This window comes from Lepisma saccharinum, chromosome 15, assembly GCF_977018435.1.
Source record: "Lepisma saccharinum chromosome 15, izLepSacc3.1, whole genome shotgun sequence".
NCBI lineage: Eukaryota > Metazoa > Arthropoda > Insecta > Zygentoma > Lepismatidae > Lepisma > Lepisma saccharinum.
Window position 1 is genome coordinate 53,325,462 of NC_139243.1, and position 15,977 is coordinate 53,341,438.

General features: G+C 37.8%; 1 protein-coding gene across 1 annotated transcript; it reads right to left on the reverse strand.

Annotated features, from left to right (window-relative positions):
- Nucleotides 1-2,474: 2,474 nt before the first annotated feature.
- Nucleotides 2,475-12,114, reverse strand: LOC145999254 (glutamate-gated chloride channel alpha-like). The gene is made up of 2 exons (XM_083136189.1): nt 11,929-12,114; nt 2,475-2,726 (listed from the first exon to the last, which is right to left on the reverse strand). The coding sequence occupies exons 1-2, from the start codon at nt 12,112-12,114 to the stop codon at nt 2,475-2,477; spliced, it is 438 nt and encodes a 145-aa protein (XP_082992315.1).
- Between the last annotated feature and the right edge of the window lie 3,863 nt (nt 12,115-15,977).

The window sequence follows — 15,977 nt, forward strand, 5'->3', positions numbered from 1 at the left end:
TTGAGAAACATATTTGAAATAATGTGTTCCCGCAGAAATGATTAGCACCAACATCTATCCCCTTTTTTGCGTAATTTACGAGGATAATAACGTCTGTGATACTACTACTACTACTGCTAATAATAATAAAAATAATAATAATACTAATGATGATAATGTTGTTGTTATTATTATTATTATTATTATTATTGGTACGTTTATTGTGGTACTTGCCCCCAGACAAAAATTCGTGGTTGCGACTTTGACGTGTTCCTCACTGCTTTTATTTGAAAATATTGATTTTCTCAAAATTTTGGAGGGGCCTGTAGCCCCTTCAGCCCCCTCCCTTTCTGTGTACGCCAAAAGTTATAGATGTTAACTGAAATTCAGCGCTGCAAACACAAGGAAATAAAACTAGCACCGTTGCCGAAAAGTGCCATCGTGAAGTCAAAGATTTATTCAGTACCTTCTTTTAACTAAACTTTAACTCTTGTATTATTGATAGGGAGCCTCAATGTACTGTTAGATTGCTTTATAAACTAAGCGTTTGAAAATTACTTGCACGCATTTAAATGACTAAATCCACCTCAATCTTGAGGAGCAGTAGGATTAGTGTGTCCCAAGGAAACTTTTCAGAACATCGGGACGAAATCGACCATTCCAGGACTGCCATGGGAAAATCCGAGGATAATAGGAATCCTACACAAAAATATACAAACCCACTACATATTCACATATTCTAGAAACACATACGACGTAAATATCACATTTGTTGATGATTTTTTTTTCTTGTGAGCCATGGACGTCCACAGGATTTTTTCCAAGGAAGGGGCAAGGAAGGTATTTTTTCCACGGTGGGGGCAAACAAGGCACATTTTCCCCAAAAATAGTGTTGTTCCCTCAAAAAACATTGCTTAAATTTCAATTTATCATATTTATGCAATAATTAACACATATTATTGTGCCTGAAATGAAATTATATGTGTGAAATATATAATTTTCGGTTGACTTTCATTTTCCAGGGGGGGGGGGGCAAGGCCCTCTCTTCCGGACGCCCATTTTGTGAACATACAACATATATGCACCACTCGATGAACGATAGGAATGCTATCATTGTCACGGGTGGGACACCCAGACTATATAAAAGTAACTATTCTATTGATAGTTAAGCAATATTTCTCTCACAGTTTCTGTGCAATGGATTATGAAACTAAACAGTATTGTTTAAACATAACTACCCTTAAAATACTTTCCAAGATTTATAGATTTACAGATTTAACAAAGTAAATCAAAAAGTTATAATAATCGAACAACATGTAAAATACATTCTACCTTAATTATGTATAATACTTGAATTTTTAACCAAATTACAATTTTAGATTGTTGACTATTGACTACAACGCACCGCCTATTGGCTGCGGTTCCTGATTGGACGCCGGCTCCAGTTATTCTTTACTTTATCCTATATTCTTCGAAATCTCATCTTTGCATTGATGTACAGGGTCAACGAAGGTAGTAATAAGTTGTGTTTTTTATTCAGCGTATATGGATACACTTGTATTTTGAATTGTATCTTCTGCAAATATGCTGTATAAAGAAACAAACTGCAGAGTACTATTTCAGGCAATACACGTCACAATTTTGTTTTATGACTGCAGTCACAATTTTAAAAGTTGTCCCTTGCCATGGGTTTCCCAATGCTGTCACATAGCGGGGAAAAACTTGACGAGTTTGAACTCAATCTTACTCAGTGATGTCACACTAATATTGTCCATTGTATGCCACTAAACGCGATAGACCAACGAGGTTGCTAATTTATAAAGTAATATCTGCATACAAAATATGTGACCGGTGCACAGAAATACGAGACGGTTCAGTCCTTGCAAGGCATATCAGGAACAACTCAAGGCAATTCTCACAGATTGTCGGAAACTATCAGGAAGGAAACTTGACATTCTGGGCAGTCATAATTAAATTTTCCAATCTCAAACCCCTCTGGAGCCCGTTCGAAGCATCAGATTGCGGTGATACGAGGCTATGGAGACCATGGGGAAGCTAATGCTGATGAAAAAAAATAGTTCAAAATTTTACCACCAGGTGGAAATGTGGCGCTGAAATAACAGCAACCAGACGTCGGACATGTAAAACTTTATTTTTAGTTTATGTCAGCACAGAAGTATTCAATATGCTCAACGTGAATGTGAATGTACCTTTGGAAGTGAAAGACAGCGTGATCAATGGTCGCAAGAGCGTTTCCAGGGACGGTGTTCACTGTGCACCAAATTTCAGCGCCACATTTCCACCTGGTGGTGCAAATTTGAACTATTTTTTCATCAGTATTCGCTTTCCTATGGTCTCAATAGCCTCGATACCAAGTTTCCTTGCAATCCAATGCCTCGAAGGGCTCCAAAAGGCTCTGAGTAGGGTAACAATAAATATGGCTACCTGGTATAAACATCCTGGCAGCTTTATCAGCTGTATTTTCAGTCAAAAGTCTACTGGTTACGCGTGACATTATTGAAGCAGCCTTTGTCCATGGACTTGTACCCTTCGTAGGTGTCACGCATCTTGCTGAAATAGTAATACCAGTAGGTCACAGTGAATGAGACGTACATTGTTGGGAACACAATCAGAGAAATCTTGTCCAGTTTGTTCCAGTTGCTGGACTTTGAGAACAAGCAGCATCTTCTCCAGCCTTTCCTTCTGACAGTGGGCTCACTGGAAACCATGGCAAAGAGGTCTGGGTTCTGGAAATGTTCAAAGAGACAAGGTAGTAAATCTTAACAAAAGAGAGAGTTTTTGGTCAGTTAGCATACACAAATATCTTAATTTCAATGCCATACACCATTGTTTAATTTCTCATAATTAATGAGTGTCGCCAGGTAAACTTCGCCGGCAGAGATTTTAGGTTCAGAGGTGACTTAAGGGCCAGGCGACTGCCCAGGAAGCCGCCCTTCTAAGGGCACCATACCAGAACGTCCCTCTTGAGTAGCGACAAATCTTCTGATTGTATAAGCGTGGCTATTTGTTTGAAAACGATTTGGATGTGTATAGACAAAAATATAATTGATTGAGTTGGTGTTTTAAGTCCACTTTATGCACAGTATGGCTAATCGGGACTGGACCTACAGTTTAAAGTGGGATCCGAACCACTATGTGCCTCCACCGGGTATCGAACCCGGAAAAAAAGTAATTGAAGTTACAGCTGCATGAGATAACAAGTATATTGCAAAATGATGTACGCCCTGTACCGGGAATATCTGGAGCCTTACTTCACAGATTCCAGAGACAGAGTATAGCAATATAAACTAAGAGACTCCTGTTCTTTTGATATCATTATGTAGATTATAAATAAACACATACCTACAATAAATGTGGTCTTTAACAGTAACACTTAAAGTATTTAGAAGATAAGGCTATTATTTTTCTTCCTCAAAGCCGTAATATATAACATGGTCGTGTTTTTATTGGGGTCAATTGAAAGTATGGATGGGGGTAGAGTGGATACTTTTGGGGTGGGATGCCAGGTTAGAAATTAGAGGAGAGGGCGCCAAAAGTTCACCTCGCCCTGGAAAAAATTTCATCTTGAGCTTCCCCTGTTTGGGTTTTAAAAAGTAACGTGTGCCTAATAGTTCTGGCAAACGCCAAAAAGGATGTACGTACTTACACACAAAAATGCGACCCATATACGAAATACATCTACCAATCTTTAGACAACATCACTACATAATGTAGTCAAGGCGTTGACAATCAACCTGGCCTGGTTAAAAAGCCATTCAGACAGACAAGTAGATTATTGTTCGACTTGTAAAATGTTTCATAGCGACATATTGGCATTTACACCTTACTGAGGAAAAAGTTCGGATGTTTTCAAATCAATAGGTGTTTCTGCAAGTATTTTGAATGCTGATCACGGAAATTACATCTATTTTTTCGCATCACGACAAGATTTTTCACACTTTCACAATCAAAATTATCATATTCGCCATATTATTGCATCTATTACAGAACGCAACAAAATAAATTAATGTAAGGGAAATTTTGGTTGCTTACAAACCAATAGGTGATTCTCTAAATATGTTAAACTCTGCTCACGGAAATGACATCAATTTCTTCCCATCACGTCAGGATTTTTCCCTAGGTCAGGATTTTTCTCCACGTCACTAAGTTCAATCAACCCACCATATTATAAGATTGAGTATTGGACATTTTGTGAAGGAAATTTTCATGACGAATTTCAAAAGTAAAACTACGTAATCAAAGACCATACAATTTTCATGACAATGTGTCGTGTGAAGGTGGAAGGCAGATTACATGCATACAATTCTACATACATTTATAGTTCAAAATTGGAGGATTTGTATTGTAGAAAATCAATATTTTACCACCATCTAAACAGAGCCATCTATTGAGGAAATAATGGAATTGCACATTTTATTGTGAAATTAAGGCAGTTAAAATTTTGCTGTTTTCTGAATAAACTAGACGTGACGGGTGAAAATGGATTTCATTTTTGGAATCAGCATGCTGGAATTATTCAGAGACAACAGTCATCTGCGAGACATCCAAACCCATGACGACCGGTGTCATTGTAAGAGTTGTTATTTTTATCTCAAGTTTTTTGATGAGAGGAATTGGTGGACATTGATTCCGTATCAATCTCCTCTTCTTCTTCTTCTTCTTTTCCCTTATGCCCACTTAGGCGTCGGGTCCTTTCAGCCACTTCTTGAAAGAAGTTCTATCCTGTGCCAGTCTTTTCACTTCGTCCGGTGTCTTCCCTCTCTTCTGTGCCAGTCCATAAATGTACTGGTTCCAGTTCAACCTGGGTCGTCCCCTTCCTCTCTTTCCTTCTGGTCGGGCCTCAAATATTTGTTTCGGTTTACGCTCTTCCTCCATCCTAATAAGATGTCCCAGCCAGCCTAATTCTCTCTTCTCGATGATTTCAATTAGTGGTTCCTGATTCAGGCATTCTCTTCTTATTGTTGTGTTTCGTATCATATATCTCCTTGTCTTTCCTACAGTTTTTCTTAAGAATTTCATTTCAGTAGCAGTAAGTCTGCTCTCCAATTTGGTTTGCATTATCCAGCTTTCTGATCCATATAGTAGCGTGGGGAGATAGACTGTTTTATATATTTTCATTTTTGTTTCTTTACTAATCTCCTTTTTACCTATAATGGTGTTACTAATATTATAGTACAGATTATTTGCTTTCTGAATTCTGTGATTAATTTCAGAATCCATTTTCCCGTCCGCAGTTAGTATGGTTCCTAAATATTCAAACTGTTCTACTTGTTCTAAGGTCTTATTATTCCAATGAATGCGCATCCTTGCTGGTTCTTGTTTAGTGAAGTGCATGACTTTCGTCTTGCTAACATTGATTTCCATCTTTCGTTCTTTGAATGCTCGGCCCCACTCTAGGACAGCATTTTGTAGGCTGTTGCTATCTTTTGCTAGGAGAACAATATCATCAGCGTATACTAATGTTTGTACCCATACCGGTTTCATCTTATAATTTCCAATTTTGCATTTTCTTGTTCTTCTTTTGCATTGCTTTATAATTTGATCCATGAATAATATGAAAAGAAGAGGACTAAGTCCATCACCTTGTTTTACTCCTTTTCCCATATTAAATTCCTTGGAGGATTGTCCATTTATTCTAACCGTTCCTTTAAGGTTCTTATATAGACTTTGAATTATTCTAGTCAGTTTTGACGTTACTTGGAACTGATGAAGGGCCTTCCATATTTGTCCTCTTGGTACTCTGTCGAAGGCAGACTTTAAGTCAATAAAAGCTGTAAATATTTCCCCTCCTCTGCTTAATATCTTCTCTATTGCGTTCCTCAGGGAGAAGATTAGATCTTGAGTTTGACGATGGGGCCTGAAACCTGCTTGTTCTTCTTCCAATTTATCTTCCACTTGTTGCCTTAATCTTTTTTCTATAATGTGTGAATATAGTTTCTGGGCCACTGGCGCTAAGCATATTGCTCTATAGTTTGAGCAATCGAGGGTACTTCCTTTTTTATGTATAGGAATTATTACATTCTGTTCCCAATCTTTTGGTATTTTCTCTGTTGCCCATATTAGTCTGTATAAATCCCATATCCATTTTACTATTTCCTTTCCTCCATATTTTATAAATTCTGGATGTATATTATCCCAACCGGGTGCTTTACCAGTTTTTAAAGATTTAATTGCCTCTTGTACTTCTTTTAGTTGGATTTCTTCCTCAGCTTCCACGTTCTCATTTTCTTCCCTCATGGGTCTTTCCTCATACAATTCCTCTTCTTCTCTAAAGGTTTCCGCATAATATTCATTCCACGTATCTAAAATTTCCTTCATATTGGTTTTCACCTCGTTATTCTTGTTTTTGATATTCCTTATTTTCTTTCCTCGTTTTCCTTTCAGATTTTTCAGCACATGCCAAAATTTTCTTGGATTATTTTTATGATTTTCTTCTATTTCCTTTCCAAATTGTTCCCAAGTTTCCTTCTTCGCTGTTCTCACTATCCGTTTTGCTGTATCTCTTGCCTGTATATAAGCTTCTTTGTCCTCCATTCTTTTGGTCTTTAAGTATTTTAGCCATGCTTTCTTTTTAATTGAAACTTTTTCTTTCACATTATCGCTCCACCATCTTGTCTGCTTCTTTTTATTTGTTATCTTTACTATTCCACATATTTCTGTTGCAACTTCATTGAGGCTTTCTTTCATTACTTTCCATTTATTTTCCAGATTCCATTCTTGTCCATGGTTTTGTTCTTTTTCTCTAAGTTTTTCTTTCAGTTTCCTCTGAAACTCCTTTCTTTTATTTTGGGTTTCTAATGTTGATATTTTAAGTTTAGTAAGGTTTATCTTAATTGGTGCAGGTAGTGGTTTGAATCGGGTCGTCATTACTAGTAGTTTATGTTGAGTACTGAGCTCGGCACTGCGAAAAACTCTTACATCAATTACATCATAATGGGTGTTTTTTGTATACACGCAGTAATCTATTGTGCTTTGTGCTCCTCTGCTAATTGCTTCAAAGGTAATTTGATGTATTCTTTTATGCGGGAAGAAGGAGTTTCCGATGCGGAGCTCGTTATCAATACAGAACTCCAACATTTTATCTCCATTGCTGTTTCGGGTCTTTTCAGCACCATACCTTCCCAAACTTCCATGTCCTCGTCTAATTTCATTTCCCACTCTAGCATTCCAATCTCCCATTATAATAACGTTTTCCGTTACATTTCTAGCCTCATCTAATATTTGTTGGAGGAAGTTGTAATATAGTTCTTTTTCTAGTTCATCTTTATCCTCTGTAGGAGCGTATACTTGTATAATGGTAATCCTACGGTTTAATTCCAATTCCAAATTCAGTCTTATTATCCTAGAATTAACTGCTTTCCAGTCAGTTACTCTAGTGTTCAGTCTTTCGCTAACAATAATTCCCACACCTTCTTTTGCTCTACTCCTTCTTTCTACTCCTGAATACCTGAGAACATATCCTTTTTCCATGTCAACCTCTCCTGATCCTTTCTTTTTGACTTCACTAATTCCTAATATTTCTAATTTATATTTCTCCATTTCCTTTACAATCTCCACTTCCTTTCCTGAGAGGGAGGTGATGTTCCAGGTTCCAAATCTCATAGTCCGTTTTACCTTGCATTGTCGTCGTTGTTTACTCTGTTCGGCTTCTATTCCTGTGTTTCTCTGAATATGTATTATTTCACTTCATGTGGGTTATTAGCCCTACGATGAAGCTAGGGCAGTGGGAGGAGTGCTCCCTTTAAGCCTCTGCCCTTGCTTGGTTTTCTTTCTGGGTTTGCTCCCATAGCCTTCGGGTCAAAACCCTTACCACAAGGCAGTGGGGTTGTAGCTCTTCCGCCTCTTAGGATGTTGGGACTCTACAGTCTTTTCCATCTCTAGAGCCGTTGGCCGGTTTTCTGTTAGGGTTCCTTCCCTTAGCCTTTGGGAATCCCTCCCCTCCCTACAAGGCAGTAGGGGCAGTGCTTATTTGATGGCGGCACTTCCTCGCCATGTCACAATGCTGTCATTGGGCTTTTCTGGGTTTTTATTGAGTATGGACTTGCCAAAGACCATCCTCCCCAGGCCCTGTTAGCATTGTCGCCTCGGTCCGGGACTGCTTATTTGGCATTGCCTTATTCGCAGCTAACCACCATATCTGGTGGCCGTTCGCTATCCGCCACCTACGACCCGCCCAGTTGCTGAGGCTCGCATCGGAAAAAAGCTTCATTGAGGCTTCTACATTGTAAGAGTTGTTATTTTTATCTCAAGTTTTTTGATGAGAGGAATTGGTGGACATTGATTCCGTATCAATCTCCTCTAAATAGAGAATCATATCAAGCCAGGATTCTTAACCTCAGTCATCGGCCGTTGCTCTATCAGGCATTCAAAGAATGCCATGCCAGTTATTAACAAATCTTCCTGGTTTACTAGAGTTTAAGTGCTGAGCAACTGGCATTTGCAGGGCAATGGCCAGAGTTACAGGGAAAAGAACAAAACTGAGAGCAACGGGCGGTGGGAGGGTCTTTTGCCTGGTGTCGTCGAACAAGTAGAAACTGAGGAGATTGCGCGGTTGAACACGATTCGATTTGATCAGCGGGAATGTTCTTTCCAACCATGTTGATCTAGAGTTGAAGGTATAAATCCAAAACCTTGTGTTTTGCCATTTCTGAGTGTGTAAATTAACCTCTCGTCCATTACCATTACGTAACTTCCAGGGGCGAGTGCTCACCATTGAGGATGAATGATTGAATGAGCTACGTCACCCACCTCAATCATTAAAGGTTCATGGTTAGATCCCACGTTTGCCAGAACGTTACGATTCTTAAAATAAACGCTAGTACCTTTTACTCCATTATTTACAATGTACATGTAAATTTTACATGGTGTTTCAAACATTAGCTGTGACCGAATTGGAAATAAATTCCTGCCAGTGTGCTCGTATGTGCAGACCTGTCTTTAGATACAATCCTTTTCTTGTGTGATTTCTTAAATAATACATCGATTCTGTTTTTCTTCCATCACCACAAACTGCGTTCCTTTTTCATTTGTGCCACGCATGGTTTGTAATAACTAATAATGTATTTAATAACTAATAATGTATTAGATATTAAACCACTCACTACTGCGTAATATGAACAACGGACATGTCATGTTTTAGTGAATAGGTAGGCCTAAATAATAAACAAATAAGTACACAAATTAGTAAACTTACTAATGGACTAGCATATTTAAGCAGTGTTTCCAAGATTCTTGTAGACGAGGATTTTCCTCTTCATCTTCGAAATTAGTACATTGTAGGACATTGCGTATAACTAAGTGATCAGCTCCAAAATAAGTACCAATTTTAAAAATTTACTGCCAGTATGATTTTTGGCATCTTAATTTATTTCCGGTACGCCATACTGGCTCATACCGACCCAATTCGATCACCGAACATAATCCTTGTGGGAATAAATGAAAGTAAAAAGCGCAAGTAATTAATTACACTGGTCAACAAATTTTAATATTTTTTTTGCGACATGGATGAAAATTCACTTTTCTTTATCAATCCATGATGCTGAACACGAAACTGACAATGAAAATGCCACTCGACTTCCGGTTTAAGAATTATACGAGGTATTGTCGAAAAGTAGGGTTTCCCAATGTTCTAACGTAGTGGAATGACGTATGCTTGGTGTGCATGTGACTTTTACGCTTGAACTGTATTATGCGAACAGTACAAAACGTGGGTACATTTCCATTTGCCTTTCCAAGTAAATTCATGAATCATAGTTTTTACATTAATCACAAAATAAATATTTTCTACTATACTACTGTATGGTGTGTTCTTTACTACTTACGTGGGATTAAATCCGCTTCCTCTTTGCTTCTCTCTTGTAGTGAAGTTCAGGATCATCCCTGGTTACTGTCCAGCACTAGTCGGCAAGCATTCCTCTACTCCATTTCTCTTGGTATCTTTTCTCCATTACAGATATTTGTTGGTGGAAATGCTCACTGTGTTCATCACTTACCTCCCCACAACTTTTCGGGAAGAAATTGAGATGAGAGTAGAAAATGCAATTTAAGGAACATATTGCAACCCATTTTTTAATACGATGAAACCAAATTATTTACAAGTTTTTATAGTCTTCAGCACGTTTGTTTCCCAAAAATTTGTTGGAGACTTCTCCGAAAGAACTCCATGCACCTTTCTCAACATTACTTAGCAGGTGTTCGAAGATCTCGTCCTGGTGAAGTTGACGAATTTGAGGGCCCACAAAAATTCCTTCCTAGATCTTCTGTTCACTGATTTTTGGAAATTTTTTAAGTAGATATTTGAATACCAAAGAGTTTCGATCCAACTTTTTGACAAAGTTTTTGATCAGTCCAAGCTTTATATGAAGTGCAGGAATTATAATATTTTCAGATTCAACGAGAGGTTCATTATGTACATTCATATTTCCAGTTTCCATACTTTGACGTAATGACCAAGCCTATGAGAAGCTTTATCTCTGTTATTCTATTCGCAGAGGAAACAGCAATATTTGGTATAGCCTTGTTGGAGTTAAGTTAATATAGCAATGACTTTCAAATCTGCACATATTTTCCATAGGTATATACCTAGTTGTTGTATTTAATTGCTTGAAGGAGGAATTTTAGGCTATCATGCGATTCTTTCTTTTGCACACAATAACCAATAGGGATTGACGGCAATTGTTATGAAGCAGTACAGCTTTTAGATTTTATACCGCGCCTCTCCTCACAGATGTGCTTAATGCCCATAGCCCTCAATAAACCATTAATATGACTGCAGTATATCAGATCTCATTCGGTAGAAAAGTATTCTTCAAACATTTTTTGACCGTCACGATAAAATGACACCTTCACATTACTAGCCAGAAAATTCCATTGCTGAACTCTGGAGGCTAATAGCTCTGCCTTGGCTAACCTTGTGCTGTTCTGTAAGTTTAACATCACCTGCAAAGTCCGGATCTGTAGATGTGGAAGGTTGTGGATCGTACGGTTCGTCTTGTGAGTCTACGGAATAAGATTCACGGGGTGATGGAACAGGTAGTTCATTACTATGTGCCACAGGACGAGAAGCAGAACGAATATTTGGAAATACAATTGTCTTCTTTTTAGTATTGGACATACGTTGTATTGATGGGACCATACAAAAAAATAAACAATCGTCTGTATGATTAGTGGGCTCCAGCCAAATCAAGGGAATACTAAATTTTATCAATGGTCTTCTGTGATTCATCCAGTCCAGCAGATTCGTGTAGCAGGTCTTACAACGGAAATGTGGAACCCAAGTCTTATCTTCATCACCGAATTTGCAGTATTTACTGAAATATAGATTGTAGGCTGTTCTTACAGCAGGGGTAATATTTCTCCGCTGTCCAGAAAACACAATATGACCATAAACATAACAGACATTGTTAGCATTGATAATGCATTTACGTGGCATTTTTTAACATCACTCAGCAATTTAATTAAATGTCAACCTTACCAGAAACGGACCACGTAATACGCAAACACGATCTTCGATAAAATCACACACTCAACCTAGTTTTATAAAGCCACAATCACGTCTGCACAAATTAACACCTCACAAAACAATGAATAAAGAGGTTTTGTGGCTGGTCTTGAACAGTTCCCACTTTCCTTACAACAAATAAAAAAAATAAGATAAGAAAAGACAAACTCAGCATTTACTTCTTACATCTATGCAATACATATACATAGGGAACTTCTCCAAATAAACAATGCCCTGTAACTCAATTATAATTAGTCCATTGCGATTTTTAACTACAGTTTCGTATTTAGGACACAAATATTGACTAGAAATTGTATATATCACTCATGTCGCATTTTGGCTGTTGACCAGTGTTATTACACTTTAATTATAATTAAAATTACCGAAATAATTACCCAGAAAAAATTAAGGAAAACGTTACCACTAACCTTGTTGGCTACCAGGAATCGATGTTTGAAGCCTTGTCTTGGATGCGGTATTTCATTTTCTTTTCTGTCCTCTGTCCTTCGTGCCAGAAAGAGGAGAAGGGCGAACTCCAGGAGGGCAACAAAGACGAAGACAATGCAACAGAGAAGCCACAACTCCACAGCCTTCACTTGCAGGGCTGGGGGCATCTCTCTCCTGATAGACACGAAATTCCAAAAAGGGGTGATTAAGTATTATAAAGTATTGATAGCAATATATTGAAATGAACATAGATGGTCGAGCAATACGTTTCCAGTAAGTAGAAGAATAAAGATACAGACTGGTTCTGAACAATACCGACAAACTTCAGGAAGCGATTCCTGACAGGACAAAGACAGATAATATTATATATATATATATATATATATATATATATATATATATATATATATATATATATATATATATATAATGTATGTGTGTGTGTCAATATAATACAGTAGACTAAGTAAACTTCAACCCTTGTTGGAAATGAAGCAAATAAATATACGATACATATATTACAAATTGTCAGAAGTGACATACATAAGTCACGATTATGTTACGACAATAATAATTTTAAAGCAAATGTGAGATAATGAAAAGAAAACATTAAAAAAAATGTTGATGCGCATTTCAACAATGAAGGCGAAACAAAACACAAGCACGGCAACCACTTCCAAAGGCAAGCAGAAAGCAGGGCGTTTAAAAAGTCAGGGCGTAAGAAGAAATGTCATGTCGAATGTAGACATGATTGCTAGCAATTCTTGTAGTTTTTGTAACCTTTCATATGATGACCCAAGATGTGTACAGATGGGAGATTGGATTCAATGTCAGTCCTGTCGTAAATGGTATCATGAGCGTTGCGTAAATGCTGTCGGAAGAAAACAATTTGTGTGCGGTATATGTCAGATCCCAAAACTGTAATACAGTATACGGTACTTGTTTTTATGTTTTTTAATGTTTTTAATCTTATGTTATATACATAAAATTCAACTAATCCATATTGCCCCGTTAGTGATCAGTTTTACCCCTGCTATAAGGGCAATACGGATTAATTGCAGTGTCTCACAAAATATTTTTTCTGAATTGTATTTTCAACTTCTGGTTCTTTCAATGCTATGCACATGTAGTAGAAACTATAATTAAATTTTTGGTAGAGTTTTGTGTTGCTAGCATAATTCCTTGACCAATAAAAACTGTTGTAAAGAAAAATTGATCCGTAATGCCCTGGTCTACCCTACAAATGTAACAAGGTACAAAACAGCACGATATATATATATATACACACACAAACATTACTCCCCTCCAGACTATTAGAAAGTTGTTCAGGAACATTCTAGCAGGTGGCTTTCTCTTGTCAACTGTACTTTCACCTAAAAGGCTAAACATATTTTCTTCCATCTAGAATGTGGTTGGCTATCGCTCTCAGCTGGTCGATATCAAACACTCGCGCGTTCGCTTTCTTGTCCTATCGCTGCGTGTCTTGAAACTTCGGTCTTCGGGCTGGCGGAACAGGTGGATGGGAGAATTCCCTTGGCAAGTCATTTTACAGCGCCTTGAATAGGCACTGTGCTTATTTCACAGCATTTAGTAGCCGCTTAGACTGTAGAAGATTATTCCAGGTCGTTATGAATGTTAGACGCAAGTTTGCAACTAGATTACGAAATTATAGACTTGCTACACTCAAAGGTATCACTATGGCGCAATGGGCCTGGTCAAAGCAAATTATTGTAGGTGGCAGCACCCCTGTTGTGTCCTCACGCTTTTGATGGCCAATTGTTCTCTCATTTAAATACATGGTGAATTTGATACTGAACATCTTAACCTCAGAAATTATGTCCGAACATGATCTGTGAAGCTAAGAATTTTAATAAGACGACCGTCAACGACAGAAAAGATATCGAAACTCAAAAAAGCCTTAAAATTTGCACAGCACTTGTTTACGTCATTTGCAATTTCACAATTTAATTGCTTTATTCTTGTGAATCTGGTAAAGAATAATACATAATAATTCCACGCGATTGTACTTTTATTTTATAGTTATTATTAATAACTGACTCCTTTTTTTGCGACATATTATACTTTTCCTCATGGCTGGTAAATATGGTTCTCTGTTTCATACATACACGTTTATCGAGAAGAATAGTTATTAAAAAAAATATTTTATATTCTGTTTCATGTCTCGCAACCTCTTTTTGAATTACATAAATTATAATTTTAAAATTATTGTAAGCCAAAGAACGAAAATACGGGAGGAAATGTCTGCTTAATACAAGGAAAACATGTGTTAATATTAAGTTATCGGATAGCGCATAGTTTAACATAATATATATCATGCGCTTACTCAATACATTTTTTCTTTGTAATTTGGTGAGTTTCTCCGATCCCTACTCCCGTCGTTGAATTACACCTACTCGCAAGTCGCAACAGGAGGAAACATAAAAGTGTAGTGTAAAAATCTAAATTTTTGTATTATAGACCCATGGCAGCTGGAGACAACCAATATTACGTCACGTTTAGTGTTCTTTGTGCATAAATATACTATATTTAGCCCGTCTGAGCTACCCTGCCGTTGCGCTTTAATATATTAATTCTTAGGTTCTGGAGAATGTAATTTTTCGAAAGTTATGACTTGCTACATAATCTTAAATGTTTTCTAAACACATTTTTGTTATCGATTTACACTAGAAATTCTTACTTTCGTTGAAAATAACGTTTGAATAGCCATCCTATCGCGCTCCAATGTAAAGCTTGGGGCAAGCAGATGACGAACGAAATTCTTTAGTGACACAACAGGGGTGGCGCCTCTAGCGGAAAAGTTTGACAATGAACAACCCCATTATACTTCAGCACATAGCAAAAACTCGAAGAAAAGATAATCCTCTATATCTCTCGTAGGGAACATCAAAGGAGTTCAGCTTTGGACCGTGAGGATCGTTTACCTTCGCGCGTTGTCGGATATACTCGTTGTCCGGCAGTAAAGGGAGGGTGGAACGACGAGGGTAGGTGTAGTATAAGAAGTAAACATAAACAAACGTCCAGCCAGGTTGAAAGTTTCTCTTCAGAGTTACTTTTGGAAACGATTTCGCCAGAAAGAAATGTTCTTATTATGTTCATATACATAATTTAAATAACTCAAAATGGCGATAAGTAGGAGGGAACAGCCTGTTCCCTCTGTTCCATAGAGGGGCCGCCACTGAACAAAAATGTTCATATGAACATATGTCCGGAAATGCATGTGGTCCAAGATAGATGGCATTACCCGTCGTCATCTCGGTAGTCTCTCGTAAGAACACTAGTTGCCTAAAATGGGCATTTTGATCAACTGGAAACGTGAATTTTGGTCCGTTTGTGAAAATAGACCATCGCATGCATTTATTTCCCCTGTTAAGCAACTACTGTCCTGTTCGGCCCAGGTCGGTACATACCGGAAGCGCTTCACATCAGTTTATAACGATAAAATCTTGCTAATTATCAGGTAAATCAATTAATCATCGTAATAAGCAATAATATGCATTGGATTGTGGCTGTTCACCGGGAGTTGGACGGCGGAGAGCGAAGGACTAGCCTGTTTCCCGAGAGAAGAGGCCGAGCCTCGGGTAAAGAAATATAAAAATACAACTTTATTACCAATGGTCAGATTGAACTGAAATTAAAGACAGCCCAGCAGCAGATTATCATCGACGAAATCCCCAAAGCAGAATTTGATAGGAGATAAATTAAGCCCGATATTAAAGGTTAAACAGCTAGACTGGATAACAATAGCTACAGACTCCCTGGCACTGTCTTCGGAACGAACGTGCAGGTTACAATAGGCCCGATCTTAGGCTAACCTCTCTTCGAGGTGCTTTTTGAAAGGGTCAAAGAACTCCAAATATACGGGCGAAGATAGCAGGACAAGAGCCTACGAATTGAGGACAATTTAGCAACGCTTGGACAGAGAGGGTACAGTAACGAACCTTTTGAATAGCAAATAAATAGACGAGCAGAGAAGCGGAAGACACAGTTTTACTCCGGTTTTCTTCGACGC